The following is a 23,170-nucleotide window of genomic DNA, read 5'->3' as shown; positions in this document are numbered from 1 at the left end:
CACTCGCATTTAGCTCGTAAAGTGTTTTATAACATCTCTTCCGTCTACGAACACAGTCCCAAGAAGCTTCCAACTTCATGGACATTCTTCCAATTGGGCCAATCACGTATAGTCTCTATCTTGGCCGAATCCACTTGCACTCCTGCTGCTGAGACAAAGTGTCCCAAAAAGTGTATCTCTGAAGCAGATGACCTCTGTGTTCTGCCTCATTCTTGGAGAAAACAATGATATCATCAAAGAAAGTGCCAACAAATAGCCTGTGCTTTCGAAAAATCCTATCCATCATCCGGTTAAATGTCGCAAGAGCATTGGTTAAACCAACCATCTCGAGGTATCCATGTTTTAGAAAAATGTTGTCAAGAAATATATTTAAGGTATCCTACTCTATCTTCAAAACACAAATTGCCAAGACAAGGCACCAAGCATGACTAATTGGTTGCTCATGCACTTTTTGCTTTTGAAGGGGCTATTCAACGTCCATGGGTGTAACCAACTATGTTAGAGATGGATATTTGGTGCTACCCAAATAAAGCCATATGCCACAAGGTCTTTAATAAACCTCAAGAGGTAGGATCGACAATGGGTGAGAATCCTGAGGCGATCCGATGGTCAACAAAAAGTTGAAAGCATTAAACAACCCCCTCCCCCCCCTAAGCCCAAACCCATTACCTCCCAAATGGCAGCATGGCGTTCTACCAACCTGAGCGAGCGTGTTTCATTGCTCCCTAGCCACTTCATTTGGTTATAAAATAAATTGCCCTGCAAAATAGAAGAAATATTAAACGTAAAAAGTAAACCCAGACCCAGCGAACGGATCATGAGTGCTTCTAAAATGGTTTCCTAGTTCGGGGGGAGTAGATCCCATTGCAGGGTTCATTCGTCACTTATAGACAATAGTGCTCTGGCAAAGCAAGCCACCTCACTCATGGCCGCCAGCCCTCGGTTAGGGAGAGAGAGCACGTTATGTGGTGAGAGATTGATCTAGCACAACGTTTAGCCACGAGATGATTATGAGGAATCTTCATCTCTCGGCCAACAATCTTGAGCACAATTGCTCTGGCCAATCCTCGACCAATCTTTACTTCGTTAGCGAAGTGTCAATTTTCCCCTCCTTGGCCCCTCAGCAGCCCACGTGGCTGCAGCGCATCAAAGCTACTGTAAAAACAGCGCTTTACAGCGCTAAAAAAAACAGTGCTTTACAGCTATGGCTGCTGTAGCGATGCTTTTAACTCAATTATAACCAACAATTTCCCACTCTTAATGGCTACGCTCAAGCAAAGCTTTTAGATTTGATTGTCGTGCGAAACAAACAGCACAGCGCGCACAGCACAACAAACCTCACACGAGGCAATTGTTTTGCTCCGAGACTGCCCATAGGTAACAGGGCTCGTCTTACACTGGATAGGCAAAAGGTGCTTGAGCATGAGGCTAAGCGAAAAAAGAAGAGGAACAACAACTGAAGCAGTGGTGATGGACATGATAGCAGAAGTATACATTGACAGTCGACATGATGGCAGAAGTCATAGCAGCAGAAGAGATGATGATGGAGATTGCAGTCGACATGATCGACATGATGATGAAGATCGCGGTAGACATAATTGACATAAGAGAAGGTATAAAAGAGACAAAGAGGATGATATAGAAGCAATCATAGCCACAAGGATGTTGATCAAAGGATAGCATGATGATCACAGGTATATATTCAATTATGTATATGCTGGTAGTGATGGCGATGGAGAACGCCGATTTTCATCTCCCCTTGAGTAGCCCTTCTGTGCGCTTCTATTCGAGTACTCTCTCTCTCTCTCTCTCTCTCTCTCTCTCTCACACACACACACACACACACACACACACACACACACACACACCGATGCCCGCCCACCTGCGTCAGTGATTTGAACAGGGTTTAGTAGGAGCCATGGAGGCTTCACCACGACCAGCAACTTGGTCGAGCTGATCTCGCATGGTCCACCTGCAGCTGTCATCAGCAATACTGTGCCATATGATACGGAGCGTCCTCTCCAAATTGCAATGAGAGAGGCAACTATTGCAAACTTTTGGGAGGTTGTAGATACACACTGTGGTGCTTTCCTTCCGGAGCTGGTCTTTCCTATGGATGCACTTATGTGGTTAGACAGGTAGAAGCTTCTGTAGACACGTCAAACTGTGACTATTACAGACTTTTGAGAGGTTGCAGATACACACTGTGGTGCTTTCCTTCCGGAGCTGGCCTTTCCTATGGATGCACTTATGTGGTGGACAGTTAGAAGCTTCTGTAGACGCGTCAAACTGTGACTATTACATTGAAATCTTGATCATGGATTTAGCAACTTTGCGTACAGAGTTGTGGCAATGGTTGGAGGTTTGACGGTGCCTCCATGTTGTCGAAGAAATTGTCTGCTTGTGCAGTAAGTGATTGCTAGCATTTTGACATGGGACATCGTGAGAAGCCTTTGGAGAATGAACCTCTAGCTGGTCTAGAGCTGAGCAGTGTTCTGGGGGTTCTAATTGTTGACACATTAGCAGACTTTCTTCCCGGAAGGAAGTCAACTGGCGTGCATCGTGTAGCAAGGTCGTAGTCTGTTTTCAATTGTGACTATTACGGTGAAATCTTGATCATGGATTTAGCAGCTTTGTGTACAGAGTTGTGGCAATGGTCGGAGGTTTGACGGTGCCTCCAGGTTGTCGAAGAAATTGCCTGGTTGTGCAGTAAGTGATTGTTGGCATTTTGACCTGGGACATCGTGAGAAGCCTTTGGAGAATGAACCTCTAGCTGGTCTGGAGCTTAGCAGTGTTCTGGGGGTTCTAATTGTTGACACATTAGCAGAATTTCTACCCAGAAGGAAGTCAACTAGCGTGCATCGTGTAGCAAGGTCGTAGTCTATTTTCAACAGATGCCAAGCGAGGGCTTCTCTCCATATGCAATCACCTACGTACTCCAACAACTGCAATCAACTAGCATGCATCGTGTAGCAAGGTCGTAGTCTGTTTTCAACAGATTCCAAGCGAGAGCCTCTCTCTAGATGCAATCACCTACGTACTCCAACTGCCTCCAGGATCGGGATGGGATGCGGTCTCTTGGTATGCACTTATTGTTGCATGACATGTGGCAAATGGGGTGTATTCATGGGAGAGCCTATGAAATCACCTATGCATGCATCTTGAAGGCATGTGGCACAAGATGTTGATATGGACACAAAAAGATGTTATGCTGATATGGACACAAAAATCAATTATGTTGTTTGTTAGAGTCTGCTGGAAAAAGTTGTCATGCTTGGCACTATCTTGGTTGATATGTATGTCAAATTTCGTGCGATTGAGAAAGATGTCGTGCTTGGCATTGTCTTGGTCGATATGTATGCCAAATGTGGTGCACTTCAAAAAGCACAAAAAGTGCTTGAGGAGCTTCTTGTCTGGAATGTCGCTTCTCGGAATGCATTGATTGGGGATGTGCACAACAATAGTAGCGTTAGATTTCGGAGTGTGGACTCTTGGAATGTAGTGATTTCAGGATGCTCTAGATTGTTCTCAGCAGATGCAATCACCTGCGCATGCATCTTGAAGGCATGTGGCTCCACGCACAACAAGAGCAGGGCTAGAAAGATTTCGTGCTTGGCAATACCTTGGTTGATATGTATGCTAAATGTGGCGTGTTTGAGAAAGCACAAAAATGTGTCTGAGAAGCTTTCTATCCGGAATGTTGTCTCTTGGAATGCATTCAGTGCAGGATACACGCAACAGGAGCAGGGCTAGAAAGCTCTTGGCTGCTTTCAATAGGGATGCAAAGTGAGGGCGTCTCTCCAAATGCAATCACATAAGCGTGCATCAAGATGCTGATATCGGCCTAAAAAATCACTATGATATTGTTAGGTAGGGGTTGTTGCCAACAATTGCCATGCTTGGCAATGCCTTGGTCGATATGTATGCCACATGTGGTGCGGGATGTCGTCTTTCAGAACACACTGATTGTAGGATGTGCCCGATAAGGACACATGAAGCTGTCGTCCTTGGCAGTGTCTTGGTCATTACGTATGCTTAATGTGGTGTGCTTGAGAAAGCACAAAACGTGCTTGAAGAGCTTCCTATCCGGAATGCCACCTCTTGGAATGCACTAATTGCGGGATGCGCGCAACAAGAGCAGTGCCAGAAATCTCTAGGCTGTTTTCAGCGGACACAAAAGCAAGTGTATCCCTCAAAATTCAGTCATCTATACTTTCGTCTTGAATGCTACGCTTACATCTTAAAGGCATGTGGCTCTACGCAAGTGCTCGAGGAGATTCCTGTCTGGAGTGTGCACTCTTGGAATGCACTAACTGCAAGATTTGTCCCACGTGGGCAGGGGCAGAAAGCTCTAGTTTGTTTTCAGCAGATGCAAAGTGAGTGCCTCTCTACAGATGTAATCACCTATGCATGCATCTTGAAGGCATATAGCTCTAAGCAAGATGTTGATATGGGCACAAAAATTCACAATTGTATTGTTAGTCAAAGGCTGTTGAGAAACGATGTCGTGCTTGGCACTGTCTTGGTCGATAAGTATGCAAAGCAAGGGTCTCTCTCCATATGCAATTACCTTTGCACGTACCTTGAAGGCATGTGGCTCTACACAAGATGCTCATATGGACACAAAAACTCAGAAGTATATTGTGAGTCGGAGGCTATTAAAGAAAGATGTCGTGCTTGGCAGTATTGTCTAGGTCGATATGTATGTCAAATTTGGTACGCTTGAGAAAGCACAAAATGTGGCTAAGGAGCTTCCTATCTGGAATGGCATTGACCATCCAACGGCAAGTGCTTGCTTGCTTTTTTTATGACCTTCATCAGTCGCCTTGTCAAGACGTGCACCTATTGAGCTATTCATGCTGTAAACTACAATTTCAGCCCTCTGGCATCTTTCTCATCACAAACTGAGAAATCGTTAGAATTACAGCCTTTCAGTGCAAAAAAGGGGATCGGCTTCCTTTCTTCTTTCTTGGTATCTTCACAAAAAAACCACAAGATGGGTAACCACTTCGAATCGATGCAAGATGTCGGCAAGGAAGCTCGTCAAGGCTATTCTAAGCATATGCAAGCAGAAAGCCTTTCTCCAATGCAATCATCTATGGAAGCAAGCACCTATGCTAGCATCTTGAAAGACTTCGTAATATGTTGACATGGGTGAGAGAATTTATGATGAGAGTGCTCGTCAATCACAAGCTATTCAGAAACAGGTATGTGCACAAACGAGAACAGGCCAGAAAGCTCTAGGCTGTTTTCAGCTGATGCGACGCGAGGGCCTCTTTCCAGTTGCACCTCTCTTCAGATGCAATCACCTATGCGTGCATCTCGAAGGCATGTAGCTCTATGCAAGATGCTCTTATGGACACAACATTGATATTGTTAGTCACGTGGTGCTTGGCAATGCCTTGGGCGATATGTATGCCAGATGTGGTGCGCTTGACAAAGCACAAAAACTCCTTGAGGAGCTTCTTGCCAGGAATGTCGCCTCTTTGAATGCACTGATTGTGGGATGTGTGCAACAAGAGCAGGGCGAGAAAGCTCTACGATATTTTCAGTGGATACAAAGCATTGGAATGCACTTTCCCCATAATACACACAACATGAAGCAGATGCAAACGAGAGGCGTTTCTACAAATCCATTCACCTATGCTTGCACCTTGAAGGCTATTGACCTTAGGCAAGCTTGTTGTGCAGAACGCCGCCACAAGATCGCAGGAAGGGTCTCTATCCAGACGCAATCAACTACGTCTACATAGGAATCTGGAAGGCATGCGGGTCAACAGATGCAATCACGTACACAGCCATAGATATTAGAATTTGCGATATGATCGCTAGTCAACGTTTGTTGGGAGTACGATTTCATGCTTGGTGGTGGTTTGATCGATATATATACAAATTGTGGTGTTCTTACAATAGCACAAAATCTTCATTAAGGGTATCCTCCCTGGGATGTCGTCTCTTACAGCGGATTAAGTGCAGGAGATGCCCAACATCGTTGATGCAAGGAAGTCCATTGCCGACAGACATTCAATCGCGGTGAGTAAGCATTATCATTTTTTGATTTTTGATACTGAAAATGCACTTAATGAACACACTGAAAATTGCACACTGTCGTGGGAATGGCACGTTCTCTCGTATTATAAAAATTGGAGAGGACTGTGCAAACTCTCCCATGCAAGGAGACTTGCATGTTTTTTTTTTTTAAAACATAAAAATGGAACTACAAACAATTAATAACATTGACATCTTGTATGATCATGAACATTGAGCTTGACAAAACTCTTAACCTCCTTGTGGTTTTTGGCGAGGTATCCCTCTGAAGCACTACAATCGGTAACCAATTTATGCGGAGGTACACCACTAAACCACGACGATCGGTATCCCAAACACTCTCGGGTAAAAAAATCTAACACTCTTTCATGAAATCTCTCTCTCTTCTCTCTCTCTCACTCTCTCAGTTTCCAATATTTTGTTCGATCTCACTTCGATGGAACATAGCTAATGAAGCACTCTAGTTTTACTTGTTGAGCCCAAGGCTCTTTTTGTGCTATCTGAACACACAAGCCACCATGTGGCTGTTCAATTAAATTAAAAAAAATTTTAAAAAAATTTCAACGTTGTCAGTAATAACAGCGTGCAAGAAAAGTAACGCCATAAAAAACTTCTGCATTTGTATTAGAATAGATTTCTATAAACCAATCGAAAGCAAAAGACAAGAGTAGAAGCAACGGGTTGTTTTGGTCAAAATTATGCATGTTTGTCTTTGGCCAAACATTTTTTTAAGGTCGTAGGAACAATCTCAAGAGTCCTGCTACGCGAGAGAGAGAGAGAGAGAGAGAGAGAGAGAGAGCGCATATACAGCTACGAGGAGTTGATCAGGAGGCATGAGTCGAGGGCTTGTAAACACTTTGTGCATCATTATAGCGATGGAGGTGCACAAACCTGATGTGGGCTGAAGATGGGGTCCGATATTTGAGAGCTGCATTCCAAACAAGACTCGCATTGGACCATGTAATCTGGCTGCCGGTGTCGATGATCACATCGATCTCGAAGGCTGGGAATCCAAACTTCAAAGTATTGTTCGCTAGCAAAAGGGCCCTTCTCCTCTTGAAGCTTCTCCGTCGCATTGTTAGGAGGCGTTGTCTCACTGCAAAAGAATACGGATACGATTCAAGCCTCGATGTGGATGTGGTATTTGAAGACAAGCGTACGGGGATTGGGCGTATAAGAGAGCAGAGATTGCCCTTGTCCTGATGTTGAAGAGTGCTGGGGAGGAAATAGAATTGATGCGATGAAGAGGTATGGGGGAGCTATGGTGGACAAAGCGGGCAATGAGGTAAGGGGACTGAGGAAAAGCAAGGTGTGCAAAGAACAAGAGGGGCAATAGGGGGCAAGCTGCAAATGGAGTGTGCGATGCGGCTGCTGCTGCGAGGGGCGAAAGTGGGGTGCATGTAAGTGGCTAGAGAGGGGGAGGAGAGCAATTGAATGGTGAAAAAAGGAGAGAAAAAGGCGCTTGTTTCCTACACCGGGACACGAGAGAGGGAGAGAGAGAGAGAGAGAGACTCACTTCGGTGTACACAGGGCAACAATATCAATTAGAGTCATGCTCTTAAAAAACACCAAAGGACATAGAGCAACAATATCAATTAGGGTCATGCTCTTTAAAAACACCAAAGGACAACAAATCTCTCTCTCTCTCTCTCTCTCTCTCTCTCTCTCTCTCTCTCTGTCCACACCCGATTTTCCCGATGCAAGCTCCTTGAAATTGTGTGTGTGTGCTCTACATACACAATTTCCCCTTGCAGCCTGAGAATGCTGCCCAAGCTCACGCATGAAGTCCAATGTTGTATATATTTGATGGCCCAATTTTCAAATTTTCATCATTCCAAATGTTTGGAACTCTGACGCTGCCTTGTTATTGGTGGTGGCCGATTTGCAGATCTGTGAGCTCCAGTGCTTATTGCCTTGTTTTGCTAATGCCAATTTTCAGTGCTAGCTTTTCCAAAGGTTTGCAATGCCTTTCATGCCCGTAACCTCCCTCCAAAGCTTTTATGGCAGCTTCAAAAGCTCTGCAGGTCTACGAAGTCCTTCATTTTCCAAACTTTCCTTGCACACACGAGGGGAGGGGCACGTGGTCGGGAAGCTGTTGCCTTTTACCTCTCTAAGGTTGGGTTCAGACAGCACAGTGAAAATCTTCTACATAGGGGCATCCAAATGCTATGGCTACACCTGATTTGCTGCACGCAAGCGTTCTCTTATGTTGGGCCCGCCATAGCTCTTCCGAGCACCCTCAGAAGACTGCACGCCTCTCTCAACATCTCTCTCTTTTTCACTCTGCCTCCTCCAAGGTCGTTCAGACTAAGCGGTGGCGGGGCAGGCAAGCATCTAACGTTTCTTCCTCCGGGTAGGTCTGAACCCACCCTAATACCACTTGAACCCACCCTAACGTTTCTTCCTCCGGGCAGGCAAGCATTTAACGTTTCTTCCTCCGGGTGTCCACAATGGTGGTCTGGTTGTATGGAGCAAACAGTTAGCAGTAAGCTTCTTGCAGACCTGCCAAGACCCCCATAGCTATCATTGATGACACCTATTTTGACAGTCGGCTGATGAGAGGGTTGAAGCCTAGAGCTAGCGTATGGGGTGTTGAGATGAGGGCAAGTCTGCGAGCTCGAACTTTGCGCACTCAACCTCGCCACATGCTCACAAGACGAAAGCATCTGCAACCTGGATTCGATATTGTATTGCGTTAGTTTTGAACTCGTCGAGCTTGAGAATAAGCATGCTCACCAAAAAAAGAGTTTTGCTTATTCACCAAAAAAAGAGTTTCTACACCATTCGTACACATAGATGAGACATCAAAGTAGAAGATTTGAAACTTTATCTTTCAAGATAAGTAAAAAAATAAACACAAAGGGAAGGTTTGCCAGATCCGCATTTGGGTTAGTGATGAGCAAAGTGAATACGGCGCCTTCCGCTATGGCAACGTCGAGTCTTGCGATTGGAAAGACTCCTAGAGTTCCTAAGGACAGACCCTACGTGTGATAAGATGCTATTGCATGGCCGACAAGTTGCATAATTGAGGAGAAGCCCTTCTTGGTCTACAAGGAGAGAGCGCACTGCAAATAGGAAGTTGGCTACAACATAAGGTAGGAGAAGGAGTTGACGGCCGACAAGAGGGAGATAGTACAATTTTAACAAGGGAAAATCTACCAAAAAACACCCATAACTCTTTATGTAATGGACCTTTGACATAGAAAATAAAATTAGATATGCTTCTCTTTAAGCTTAATCAATATGCTACATCTCCTGTATTTTTCTTAATGCGTGTTTTGTGTCTGGCAGGGAGGATATATATTCACAACACTAGACGTTTCAATTGCACAAGCAATACTCCAACCCGGAAACACTACAAGGTTCGTTATCTGCATCCAATTTCCAATGCCTATGCATTTGCTTGGTGCAACATATAAACGCTACGGGGCAGGGCACGTCTTCCGTTTCTTATAATTTTTGGAGAGACCACAGTGCCAGCTCTCCACCATACTTTTGTATGGCACTTTGCATGACATGCACTATATACTTTCCAATTCATTGCAAGTCGTAATGTTTAACTATTCACGTTTTTTTTTTGTAGCTCGATTCAAATATTGGCATGTAGATTGGACAATTGAAGAGCACCAGTACAACATTGCAAGTCAGTAAGGCACTTCATTTCTTGTTGCAACGTACTGATGCTTTATCCATTTGCTTGTTTTAGAATTTTGCACATTACTTCCTTTGGTTCAGTTTACTTGGACGTTTTTTTCAAAACTATACACTTGATGTCGATCAACACACACAATTCTTTGCAAACAGTTGCTAGCCAATGCATGTGGTGTTTTGCAGTAGTAAATGCACAAGTAGTAATACATATAGTGTATACGTGTATTGTATTACTTTAGACCTAAACAATTGATTCCATTCCAAATATGTCCTTGTTCCTCCCATACTAGGTGTCAGTATGAGTATGAAGTTCTCAAGACCTACAAGATTAAAGTTCAAGAATCAAGAAGCCAAGGAACGCACTGCAACCAAGTTGAAACTAGCTCACCGTCCATATGTTAGGTCATGGTTTGAAATTACTACACTATATAAAGATTGGACCATGCAATGTGACATTCTTGCTCATAATCTAGAAATATGTCCCTCTTGTGCGGTGGCAGACCTCACATATAGTGATAAACAAGGTCGTCAGACAAATGAGATAGACACTCCTATTGCCCTCACTTTAGTATTATTGTTGGGTAATTTGGAACATGCAAAAGTCATGGATGACTTGTACTTCTTATAAAACAACTAATACATATCCAATGCATCTGACTACATACAATGAATTCTCTCTGCATGACAACTACATACATAGTTGCGTAGCATTATAGACATATCAAACAGTGTGACAAAAACTACACATGCAATAGCGCGAGGATTACTAGAGCGGAATCGTTGCTAGATAACCCTCATATCTTGGTCAAGTGATGCTAGTCTACACTCTACAACTTATGAAATGTAAGCCTCAACCATTTCAGATGTCCTAGCTTTCAACATCAAGAACAGTCCCATATTGCAGAGATATAAGTGCATGGAAGAAAGACCACACAACTGTTAACACAACATCCTCTTTCTTTTCTCAATTATTGTGACCATAATCCATTTGTAAAATTTACATCAAGTAGATTGGTTCATTGTTAAAATACTTGCAATTTTATTTTAACCAACAACATGTTGATTTCTAATATCAATCTCTATTAATTGATGCACTTAACTTTGTATCCTCCCACAGTTTTAAAAAGCTTTTCTTCAAAACTCAACTAACTCTCTCAAAAATCATCCCAATAATCTCTATTACTTGATGCACTTATCTTTGTCACCTCCCATAAACGTAATAACATTTTTTAAATGTGTATCCCTTTCACACAGTGCCGCTGATTTCCTTTGGTGCTAATTGCTAAATGTCAATTTGCATATGTCCTTTATATTCTATAGGCTAGATGTTCTATAGCAATGCCCACCAAGCAAGACTAGTTCTTTTGAGTAGCTTCACTCCGCAGCCAACCACACATGCTCACGTAAGCTGTCCTCCAAGATTGCAAGATGCCTTTTGGTTGGTCAGTCGCCCTGGGCGAGCCTCGTCACTATATGGCACGACTCTGGGTAAGAGGGATCTAGGGCCCAAATTTGGGAGCACGAGGCGGCTTTAATCTCAGTGTTGGATCACGTAGTAAACTAGCGATGGATGAACTGGAGGTGAACTAAGGGTGAACTAGGGGCGAGTAAGCTAGGGGTAGGTGAACTGGGGGTGAACTAAGGGTGCCTAAACTAGGGTATGATCATGTGCCATGCCAACATGGACAATGACGCTCGTTATCGTGGTGGTAGGGCATTCGTGTGGCAACCGAGACGTCCTAAGTTCGACCCACATCCCGCGAGGCGGGTGAACTAGGAAGGAATTCGGGGCGCCATTTTTGCTACAAGTTCACCCCTAGTTCACTGCGTGATCCGACGGCCGAGATCAATGCCGTCTCGCGCCCCCAAATTTGGGCCCTAGATCCCCCTGGCGAGAGCCGTGCCATATAGTGACGAGGCTGGGCGAGAGAAAAAATTTGTGGCGAGTAGAGAATTGACGATCTCGGAAGGGAGGAAGAGAGGGATGGCCTGCCAATCCATCTCCCTTCTTGTTGCTCATCAGCGTCACCTTCCGCTCTCCATCTCAAGTCCTACCCTCCTCAGCAAGGCTTCCAATATGCAGCTCTCGTTTATTAAAATGGTGTCCTCCCCGCCTCGCTCTCCTACACCGATAGTCCCCGCCATTTTCGCCCTTGCTATGGATGTTCCGGACTATCTCCCGCTTCAATGGTCAGTCTGCTGCAATTTTGTTTGCCACCCACCCCCCCGCACCCACCGCGAACAAAAAAAGAACACACACACACACATGGATGCACGAAAAAAATATACACATGTCCAGTCTATGTATCAAGCATTATGATGCTTTTGTGTCCGATAAAATTGTTGGTTGGTTGGTTGGGAGAGAGAGAGAGAGAGAGAGAGAGAGAGAGAGAGAGAGAGAGAGGTTTCAACACAGCAGGCATCTGAGGAACAGTTGATTCCTTCCATTGTACCATTTTCTTATTTGGAAAGTCTCCTTCGCTGCTGACTTAGATACTGGAGCACCCGTCCGTAAATTCAATGAGCATGTGAGCAAAGAATACCTGTCTAAAGCGTGGTCTATTAGCTGCGAGATGCCATAGAACTTAAGCTTCAGGCAATATGTAGCTGGTCTGGTATCATAGCATCAGCACTCCATCTGTCTCTTCTGAGAGATCTTCCTGAGCTAGAGGTAGAAAAGCATCATAAAATCTTTGATTGTGTGTTGAAAGTGTGTCTTCCTCTCTCATCCTGAGATGATTCCAAGCAACCAAAACTTAGGCTTCATACTTTGGTGTCAACCACAATGATGAAATATGTCACAAACTGATGATGTGGCATGCCTAATAAGTGTCCAATCTTATGGGCACTTGCCGACAGGGCCCTGGGGACACTAGAAATAATTAAAAAGGACTAGCGATTGGCTGTACAGAACCCCGCAAATCGCGTTGCAATGTTGACGCGGCTGGCCGTACAGATTTTCGTAAAACGCGTTGCTATGCTGACGTGGGAGGCTGTACAGGATTCCGCCTTTTGTGCTGGCTGCTTTTAGGAGCCAAGTGCGTTTGAGTTTGGAAGCTTTCATGTATTGTTTTTCGGGCCTTAAAATAAGTCCCCTGGGCTCACTCTGGCTCAATTGTGTTGATGAGCCAGTGAGCAAAGGAGACCCATGAGCAATTGTACTTTGCCAAGCATTAAAACAAAAAGAAATACCGAAAGGGGCGCTAATCTTTGGGGCCAATCTCTCTGGGCACGGAATTATGCCAAGCGTGTTGACCCAATTGAACTGTGAATTAAGTGTGAAGTATTTTAAAGTGATTTTCTCTCGTGTGTCGTGCCAGATTCCAGACTTGGGGTATCCAAGTTTATTACAGTGGTATCAGAGCTCAATCGATTTCTCTTCTACCGGAAAATCCGATCCCTTTTCTCGCGACACACATGGATTCTGACAAGAATCAGACGACTCTTCTTGCCATCTCGGGAACAGGAGGCAGCACGGGAAATTCAAATGGATTAGTAGATCACGAATACGGGGCCACCTCGTCCTACGCAGTATCAGCTAATGGAGATGCAACGTCAACAGTAGGTTGATGAGTGCGCAAAGCAGATGCCCGAGTTTGCGAAAGATCCACAGTATACCAAATTTTTGACCCCGGCACCCGATTGAGGAAGTGCCAATGACACACCAATAAAATCGGCCCTCAAGAAACCTCCTACCCCAAGGATGTTTACTGAAGAAGAACTTGATGACGTCGCTAAGAGACGAGTCAACCAACTTTTGGGGGCGAAGAAACAATTGAAGAAACACAACAAGGGGATTGACTACTCCAGTTATTTGGGCCGTCAATCTTCTTTTGCAAGTGCAAGAAAATAGAAGAAGCATGTATGCTTCGAAGGACTGTCCGCAAGAAACGAAGAAAGAATCAAAGATGGAAGAACAAGAAGAAGGCAAAGAAGAGCAGATCGTACCACAGATCTCGACATGTTTCTGATAGTTTTGATGAGGATTCGTCCTCCTTTGAGAGTTCGGACTCTGATGACGACATGTTCTATTCAAAGAATAAACACTTTTACAAAGCCAACCAATATGATTTTCTCGAGGACAAGGGCAAAAAGATCAAGGAATTTAAGGAGGGCGGACAGTCAGTAAAGTTTGAATCCTTTTCAGGGCTCCCAAGGCTTTAGCCTTTATTCAACAGTTTGACATAGCATTCTCTGGAGGGCGCTATTCAGAGCACACGAAAATCAGGAGGACAGCATCATTTTTGAAAGGAAATGCACGAACGTGGTGGTACACTCTTCTTTTAAGGAAAGAAGCCCCGACTAAGTGGTTAAAGTTCAAACGGCTCTTTATTTCCTCTTGGTTGACTCAAGAGTACGAACGAGATGTGATGCCCGCTTGGAACCATCTTTGGATGACCAAGGCTGACACTTTGGATGCTTATAGTGAGAGATTTTGGGATGTTTTTCTACCGGTCTCTTCTTTTAAGAAGGGCACTTTTAAGGAGCAAATCGAGCGGTTTTGATGTGTACTTCCCAAAGAGATCCGAGATTACTGCCTTGAGCAGAAGTCCAAGTCCATACAACAATTGACAGGACATGCTAAGCGGGGATTTGCTATGCATTCGGGTAACTTGACTTACTCCACTGATCAAGTTTTGACACCAAGGACCGGACAGAATTCAACAAAGGATAATAGAAGGAGGAGGAAGTTTCAGAAAAAGAAGGATGTACGACCTCGATTGACCAAGGAACAGAGAACAGACTGCTTCAAGGGGGGGAAGCGTTTTGACTGCGGAGAACAAGGACACATCTCTGCAAGGTGTCCCAAAAAGGCACAACGAGGACAATCTGAAGATAGGCCAGAGAGCTTCAGAGTAGCTGAAAAACGTGGCAGAAAACGAAAGATGAAAGCAGGACTGGTACCAGATTGTATGGGGACCGACCCGAATCAGATGGACAAAAGCACCGAACTTTGTTGCGCATGGGACAAAGCACGAGATCAGGAAGCCCTCATCTTCTTTGATGGGAGAGCCAAGGCAAACTTCATTTCACCCAATGTACAGTTTGACAAAAGTATGAAGGTCTCATTAAGTCATTTGTACATATGTTTTGACAGTCTTTCTTGCGGATACATGCGATGATAAAAGGGTGCTTACCACACAAGATCATCTATGGCATGTATTTATAGTATGCAATCGAGGACGTTTGCGATTTCAAGAGGGGGGTATGTCACGAGGACGTGGCAACTGCTAACCTTAGTTGTTGGTTTCTTTCCAATGATTTTTGTTTTATTTTTGAGACCCTCTTTTTGAAGTTGCAATTGTTGGACATTGTATGGCCAATGTGAATGGTAGTTTCACCCGCAGACGGGAAGTGGTCGGCACTAGAATTCGTATAGTAAGAGGATGTCTAGGCTCAGTACAAGATCATGTAGGTCCCCCGTCGCACTTAGCAAGTTGGTGGATACTAGGAAGTGAACTCAATAAAGGCATAAAGTCAAGGTGGGATCACCAACAAAAAGTATCCGACAGTTGGGCCACATTGCACTTTTGGATGCGGTCCGAATGAGGATAGATGGTCAGATGACCAGTTGAAGCCCAACGGAAGCATCTCCTAAAAATTAGGGAACTGTTATTTTGGGCCGTGAAATGTGTTCGCGTCATTACCTTCGGTATGACCAAGGGAATATTTTATTACTCTGCTGCAAAGTCAATTGATGCACCGGTTGAGAGATTTTTAAGCAGGAAGCCCAATGCGGGGAAATTGCATATATGAGTGCCAAGTGGCACTTTTTGGTCAATTTACTAAGTTTGGGAGAAGAGAATCCGTAACTGATTTTTTGGAGCAGTTTTGGGGGCTGTTAACTCTGATTTTCAGCCATTTCTCTCCATTTTTGAGCTTCCCATGACTTTGCCTAGGTTCAAGGAGCTCATTTTCAGCATTGGAAGGCATCAGATGCGTGTTTACAGGGCTGTTTTGCTGCGTTTTCAGCGATACACAGGTTTTGGCAGCCATGGAAATCTTCCCCTTTTTGTTCACAGATGCATTACAGGTCAAGGGGAGAAGAGGGGGCACTCGATTTATGCTGGGAGGATGCTTCATTGAGAACCTGTCAAGAGCTATGGAGTGCTTGCTTTCTTCCCTATGTACAGTGTGGTGCTAGGAGTGATGACCTGCACACTACACACTGCTCTCTCTCTCTCCTCTACGTGCAGTTATGTGATGCCCCACAAGAGGGCTCTTCATTTGACTGATGTACAGCTGTGTGGTTTCATGCTTTTGTGCTGAGGCAAGAGCCTCCTTGAGCAAGAACAGGGGTAGCTAGCTGCTACTCCAAAGCAGGCACCGGTGAGGGTCATAACCTCACCGTACAGGTGTGTTTTCAGCACTGTGTATGCGCTGTAAATCGACTGTTTTTCAGCCATATGGACGCCAGAACCATTGGGAATAGTGCCCCACTGGCAGAGGACAGTTAGGGGACTGTTTGGGGCTGAAAACAGGGCAAAAACCAGTAAATACAGCGTGCTGAATTTATTGTTTTTGGGCAGGAATGAGAGGGTTTATGCTAGTGGAAGTGAGTTCCAGCAGGGGAATTGGTTTCGCGCAAGTTTTGGGGTTGTTATGTTACCGAAATTTGGCCAAATCAAGTGGTATCTAGTTGGATATCGACAAAGGATTCCGAGGACTCTACTTTGTAAATTTACCCTCTCAAAGTATAAAGAAATACCGAAAGGGGCGCCAATTTTGGGGCCTACAGGTTGTCGGCGTGTGCTCGGAGCATTCTAGCTTCCGAGCCGTGTGTGTGATCAAGTGTTAATTGCAGTCTGCGGGTTCTTTTTGCAAAGTGCTCTGGGTGTGTGTCTAAAGTAAAGAATATCGGGTGAAAGCCAAAGCCTACCGCCCCACGGGCCAGTTTCATGGTTCCATTGCCGGGATATCAATCACTTTTTCCTCAAGAAGTGAGGCTCCGTTATTTTGGGTAAAGACACAGAGTACAGGAACGCCGGACAACTAGAATGATTATGCCCTGTTTGAAAGCATCCAAAGCATCGGCGTTCTTGTAGTAAGGTGTCTCGTTGTTGAGGCGTTAAACGAGGCCTTTGCGGTTGATTTTCACGAGACTCGAGAATTTGTTCGTTGTTGCCGAGAGTTGTGGTTAGTGGCCGGAGATTCTTTTTGGTAAACTCTAGCTTTCCCTTCATCAGTTTGTAGCCGATCGTGGCATGGTCCATAAGTTCTTACATGGTGGAGACTTGCTTAGAGAGACAATATTTTTGCAATGGTGATGGTAGTCCAATGGTGTATTGCTTGCATTGGGCCTCCAAATGAACATATCTAAAGGACATCGGAAGGTACACGTCGAGAAACCTTTGATTATATTCGTCCATGGTTTCGATGGCAAGCATTTTCAAGTTGCCCCACTCTGCCAGAATCCGGACTTCAAACATAGAAGTTATTTAACTACGTGCAAAAATTGTCTTGAAAGCTTGCCAGGTCCTTGAGCATGCGGTTGTGTCGCGATTGAACTCCACCATTGCATAGCATTATCTTTAAGAAATCCCGCTGCTCGAGAAATCTTGGATTCTTCTATATAGTTTCCTAAAGCATAGATGTTGTTGAATTACTGTAGGAACTGCAATGCTTTCTTGCGATCTTTCACCCCGGAAAAAGTGAAAAATTTGATTGTCGTGCCACCATCTTTGAAATCTTTGGGTTGGTTAGGCGCATATCCCGAGTATGGATAATAAGGGTATCCATATGGGCTCCAACCAGTGTAGCCTGGTGGCGGTGGTGGTGGAGGTGGGTGTCACAGTCCAATGACGAGGCATGCCCAGTAGTACCCACACACAAACCCTAGCAGTACACCCGAAAAACGTGCTGCAAGTGACGTGGCACTGTCGTGCGGATCCCCCGCATTTCACTGCGCAAAATCCGGAATGTTGATGTGGCATGGGCTGTACGGAATTCCGCATTTTACGGAGCTGTACGATTGCTTTTTGCTACGCAATGCAAGGCTGAATTCTATGCAAAATAAAGCAGCTTTTGGGTCATTATTTATAAGTTGCTTTATTCACCAAGCAATGGCTTGAGAGATGATTGCTTTATTTGAGAAGGTTTTTTATGGCAGCTTTTGGGGCTCTGCTTTTGGCATCCCTTGTAAACCTTTATAAGTGTGGTTTGGGCTCCCACTTCTCAGAGCATCTAGATGCAGAGTCTTAGAGTGAGACCCACCCACTCCCTTGTACTTTGTGCAACAGATTTAATATAAAAAGAAATACCGAAAGGGGCGCCAGTCTTTGGGGCCAATACCTCTTGGCACGGAACTCCTCCAGGCCGTTGTCGAATCTAATTGTGAACTGTTTTGAAGGAATTCCTGTCGTGTCGCGGTAGATTCTTGACTTGGAGTGTCCAAGTTTGTTATAGTGGTATCAGAGCGCGGCTGATTTCTCTTCTACCGGGAAATCTGATTCTTTCTACGCGGCACTTATGGATTCAAGCAAAGGACAATCGACTTCCCCTGCATCCGAAGCTGCGGGAAGTGATCACGAAGAAGATTCATGCGAGGAGTACGAACCGCCTCGGCCTCCTCAGGCGGAGCTTGAAGAGACGGAACATCGGAGATTGGTCAATGATGCGACAAAGGTAATGAGGTATTTTGCGAAGGACCCTAAATTTGCAAAATTTTCACCCAGACCTCCTTCGACGAGGTGCACTCACAGTGGCAGCAAACCACGGAGCCACCCCTCAAAGCGGCGCTTAAACAACCTCCTACGCCTAGGATGTTTACAGAGCAAGAACTAGAAGAGGTGGTTGATGCATGGATTAGTCAGCTTTTTGACGCGCAAAACAAAGCCAAAAAGCACGACAAAAAGTAGAAGAAAGGCACTGACTTTCTGGGTTATTTGGGGGTCAATCTACTTTTGCCTTGGCAAGAAAGTAGAAGAAGCGTGTGCGATTTGAAGGAGTACCCAGTTCTTCTTCTTCTTCTTCTTCTTCTGACAGTTCTTCAAGCTCTTCCGACTCGAGTGAAGAAGACAAAAAAGAGAAAAAGCGAAGCAAAAAGCAACGCTGCGGCAAGGGCAAGAAAAAGGCAAAGAAGTCTAAATCTCGCCCAGTTTCGGACAGTTCTACAGAGGACTCATCTTCTGATAGTTCGGACTTTGATGACAGCAGATTCTATGCAAGGAAGAAGAATCTTCATAAAGCCAACCAGTATAACTTTTTGGAAGATAAAAGCAAGAAAGTCCGAGAATTTAAAGAAGGTGGACAATCAATTAAATTTGACATGTTTTTTGGATTTCGGGATGCTTCGAAGGCTTTGGCTTTCATACAGCAGTTTGACATAGCTTTCTTTGGAGGACATTACTTAGAGCACTCCAAGATTCGGAGGGCTACCTCTTACTTCAAGGGAAATGCTCGAACTTGGTGGTCCACTCTTCTATTGAACAAGAAAGCGCCACTTAAAAAGGCTTTTTATTTCTTCATGGTTGACTCAAGAGTACGAGCGCGACATACGAACTGCTTGGAACCATCTTCGGATGACCAAGAAGGATACATGGACGCATATTGCGAGAGATTCTGGAGCTCTTTTCTATCAGCTTCTTCATTTAAGAAGATCTCATTCAAAGAACAGATTGAGCGGTTTACCTTGGGACTTCCTACAGAGATCCGAGATTACTGCTTAGAGCAAAAGTCAGATTCCATTCAGGAACTGATGAGTCATGCGAAACGGGGTTTTGCCATTCATTCAGGCAATTTGACCTACCCCACATATGAAATCATGATGCAAAGGACCGAACAGACTTTGAACAATGAAAGTAGAAAGAAGAAAAGCAACCGAGAAAAGAAAGAAAAGGATGCATGACCCAAGCTCACTCTTCGAGAGAGGGCTAACTACATCAAAGAGGGAAAGTGCTTTGGATGCGGGGAAACTGGGCATATCTCCGCGAAGTGCCCTAAAAAGGCACCGAAAGAACATAACGACAAAGATGAAGAAAGGCCTGAGGGTTCGAAAGCAGCTGAGGAACGTGGACGAAAAGGCAAGATGAAAGCAGGACTAGTTCTAGATTGCATGGGTACTGACTCAAGCACGATTGACGAGAGTATAGAACTTTGCCGAGATTGGGGCAAAGTGAAAGACCAAGAAGCCTTGATTTTCTTTGATGGAGGAGCCAAGGCCAACTTCATTTCACCTCAATTGGCGGCGCGGCTTGAGATCACACCCGATCGGATGGGACCACTACCAGAGGCAGTTCTAGCGGCACCCGGTAGGGACGTAGCCATTACACCTGTCATTGGCAAACTTCGGTTGCATTGTCAGGGGTATTTGGGGCACGAGGACTTTTACATCATGCCCTTGAAAGGTTGTAATGTCCTCTTGGGAGTTCCCTGGTAACACAAGAACAATACCATGATCGACTATTGGGCGAGGAAAGCGACTTTGATTACAGATAAGGGCCGAACTATTGTACTTGATGTAAAACTTAAGGGCGAGTCTATCCCTGTTGTATCGGCTTCGGCCGTTTCAAAATTAATGAAATCTAATCTGTTTGATTAGTCGATTTTTTTGAAAGAGTTGAATGATGAGAATAGGCAAATATGTCTGAACTTGATAAAGAACGCCAAGATTTTCTCCACACACACGCCGATTGCTTTTCAAAGGGCCTACCAGGCGAGTTACCACCAGCTTGTCCCGACGATCATACCATTGATCTGATACCTGGAAGCACACCACCGAATCGGCCACCTTATCATGTGAGCCGAGCCCAGAACGAAGACATTATGAACCAAGTGAAAGACCTCTTGGAAAAGGGTCTTGTCCAGTCGAGTACTTCACCGTACTGCTCTTCAATGTTGTTGGTTTTGAAAAAAGACGGATCTTGGAGAATGTTCATCGAATATAGAGCTCTCAACAAAATCACCATCAAGAACAGATTTTCGATTCCTAGGATCGATGATATTCTTGACCGACTACAAGGATCCTCGTGTTTTAGCAGGATCGATTTGAAGAGCGGATACCATCATATCCGAATCGCGCCGGGAGATGTCTACAAGACAGTTTTTCGGACGACTTTTGGGTTATTTGAGTTTTTGGTGATGCCTTTTGGCCTAACCAATGCTCCAACGATATTTAACCGGATGATGGACATGATTTTTCGAGAGTAGAGATTATTTGTTGGCACTTTCTTTGACATCATTGTTTTCTCCAAAGATGAGGCAGAACATAGAGAACATCTGCTACAGGTCTTTCAGGCATTACGAGATCACAAGTTGGTGATTAATGCAAAGAAAAGTGATTTTTTCCTACCCGAGATACACTTTTTGGGACACATTGTCTCAGCAACAGGAGTGCAGATGGATCTGCCAAGATAGAGACTATCCGTGATTGGCCTGATTTGAAGAATGTCCATGAAGTTAGAAGCTTTTTGGGCTTGTGTTCGTACTACAGGCGGTTTATTAGAAAGTTTACAGTGGTTGCTTCCCCTTTGCATATGTTGACACAGAAAGGAGTCCCTTTCTCGTGGGGATCCACAGAGGTGATTGTGTTTCAGACACTGAAAGAGAAATTGACTACTGGACCAGTTTTGACTTTGCCGGACTTGCAGAAGTCATTTGAAGTATATTGTGATGCTTGAGGTCGTAGTCTGGGTGCGGTCTTAATGCAAGAAGGCCATGTCATTGCCTACGAAAGCCGATTGTTTTCAAGGCCGGAATTAAGAGCACTAATTTATGAGAAAGAGCTTTTGGCGGTTATCCATACTCTTACTCAGTGGCGACATTACCTACTCGGAGCGGATTTTACTGTCTTCACAGACCATCAAAGTTTGCGCTACTTCTTGTCACAGAAGCAACTATTGGAAAAGCAGATGCGGTGGGCGAACATCTTGTCACAGTTTCACTTCTAGATTGTCCATGTGCCACAGAAGAACTTGGTGGCGGATGCTTTGTCCCGGAAGCCGTTGGTTCTGGATATTTCCGCGATACACCATAGGAGCTTCGAGGATATGGTCGATCAGTATACCACATATAGAGATTTTGCAGATATTTTCACTCGGATACGTAATGGATTTCATTTTTGATATCCCGAGAACACAGAGTGGTCACAATGGTATCTGGATTGTTATTGACAGATTTAGCAAGCAAGCTCATTTCATCCCAGTGAAGAAAGCAGTCAAGCTGGATCACTTAGCGAGACTGTTTGTGGCCCAGATCTTCAGATTACATGGCATGCCTGAGACGATTGTCTTCGACAGAGACACCAGATTCACGAGTTTGTTTTGGAAGGCTATTTGGGAGAACATTGGCACGTTGTTGCAGTTCTCGTCATCGTTCCACCCGCAGACTGACAGGCAATCAGAGATTGCCAATTCAGTGGTACTAGATTTATTGAAGTCTTATATCTCGGATCAAAAGACTCGATGGGAAAACTATTTACCTTTGGTGGAATTTGCGTGCAATAACACGATACACTCTTCGACGGGGAAGGCACCATTTGAGATTATTGAAGGTGCTACGAAGGTTCCACCCTTCCTAAGCACGAAAGATAAGATTTTTGAAGCCGATGAGTACACGTGGGACTTGGACACGGCTTTTGCCAAGGTCCGGGAGGCTTTGCAGAAATCTCAAGAAAGACAGAAAAAGGCAGCAGATAGCGATCGTCGTGGTTTGAAATTGAAGGAGAACGATTCGGTGCTCTTATGTTTTGAGAAGGCACGCTTGAGAAAGAAAAATAAAGCAGCTTTTGGGACATTGTCACAAGACAGGCACTACTTGCCAATAGAAAAGAACAAACTGAACAGACTTTTAGCACTTCAATAACAACTGAACTAAAAGAGAGAGACGACATGGAACACGGAGTGGCAGAATTCCACACCAGAGAGAATTGGCCCCCCTTTCGGTATTTCTTTATATTGGATCAACATAGTACAAGCCGGTACTCGAGACTCTGCACTGTCTCCAGGAAGCATGCCAAAGAATGAGCCCTAGCCTCATATCTAAAGGCCCTTAGCCTAGAAAGCACTTACAGTGAAACGCCTTCAAAACTCAAAAGCTTCTAGTCCAAAAGCAATGCCAAAAAGCTACCAACGTAATCACGGAAATCCATACAGTCCTGCCACGTCAACGCTCCCAAGGCAAAAAGTGGAAATCCGTGCAGTTATGCGACGTCAGCAGTTAGCGGAATTTCCGGAGTCTCCGTATAGCTGCCACGTCATCAATTTTTGGCGCAAGCCTGTGTGTGTGTGTGTGTGTGGGTCCTTTATTTTAATTCCTTGATGTCTCTTGGGGCTCCATCGGACGATGTCCCCATAAGTTGGTAGGACTTCTTCTTCTGTTACTTGTTCTTCTTAGGGCTTAGGCCCCCTCGGCCGGCATCTGCAAGTTGGCTCCATTCTTCAGGGCTTTGACACGTCAGCAGTATGTGACATCTCCCCTTCTTGAAAGAGAGTAATCATTCGCTGCAAGAGGCTTGGACACTCCAAGTCAAGAT

General features: G+C 44.6%; 1 protein-coding gene, 1 long non-coding RNA gene and 1 pseudogene across 3 annotated transcripts in view; all 3 read left to right on the top strand.

The window, feature by feature from the left end:
- Window positions 1-2,378: 2,378 nt before the first annotated feature.
- LOC147423056 (uncharacterized) lies at window positions 2,379-7,384 on the top strand (annotated as a pseudogene).
- A 237-nt stretch (window positions 7,385-7,621) lies between these two features.
- Window positions 7,622-9,723, top strand: LOC147423055 (uncharacterized). Its single transcript, XR_015186643.1, has 3 exons — window positions 7,622-8,401; window positions 9,340-9,410; window positions 9,632-9,723. It is a non-coding gene; the product is annotated as an uncharacterized LOC147423055 (long non-coding RNA).
- A 1,892-nt stretch (window positions 9,724-11,615) lies between these two features.
- Window positions 11,616-23,170, top strand: part of LOC147423054 (DNA-directed RNA polymerase subunit beta) — a 45,673-nt gene continuing 34,118 nt past the window's right edge. Inside the window, exon 1 of one of the 2 annotated variants that reach the window (XM_086501132.1) lies at window positions 11,616-11,889. In XM_086501132.1, the coding sequence (XP_086357258.1) occupies window positions 11,684-11,889 (206 nt within the window). In that variant the 5' untranslated portion in view covers window positions 11,616-11,683. The remainder of the gene's footprint in view (window positions 11,890-23,170) is intronic. The other variant, XM_086501133.1, reaches the window with a different exon arrangement.

This window comes from Adiantum capillus-veneris, chromosome 26, assembly GCF_014529385.1.
Source record: "Adiantum capillus-veneris isolate H3 chromosome 26, ASM1452938v2, whole genome shotgun sequence".
Lineage (NCBI taxonomy): Eukaryota > Viridiplantae > Streptophyta > Polypodiopsida > Polypodiales > Pteridaceae > Adiantum > Adiantum capillus-veneris.
Note: the sequence above shows the minus strand (reverse complement) of the source record. Positions and strands in the feature narration are given on the sequence as shown.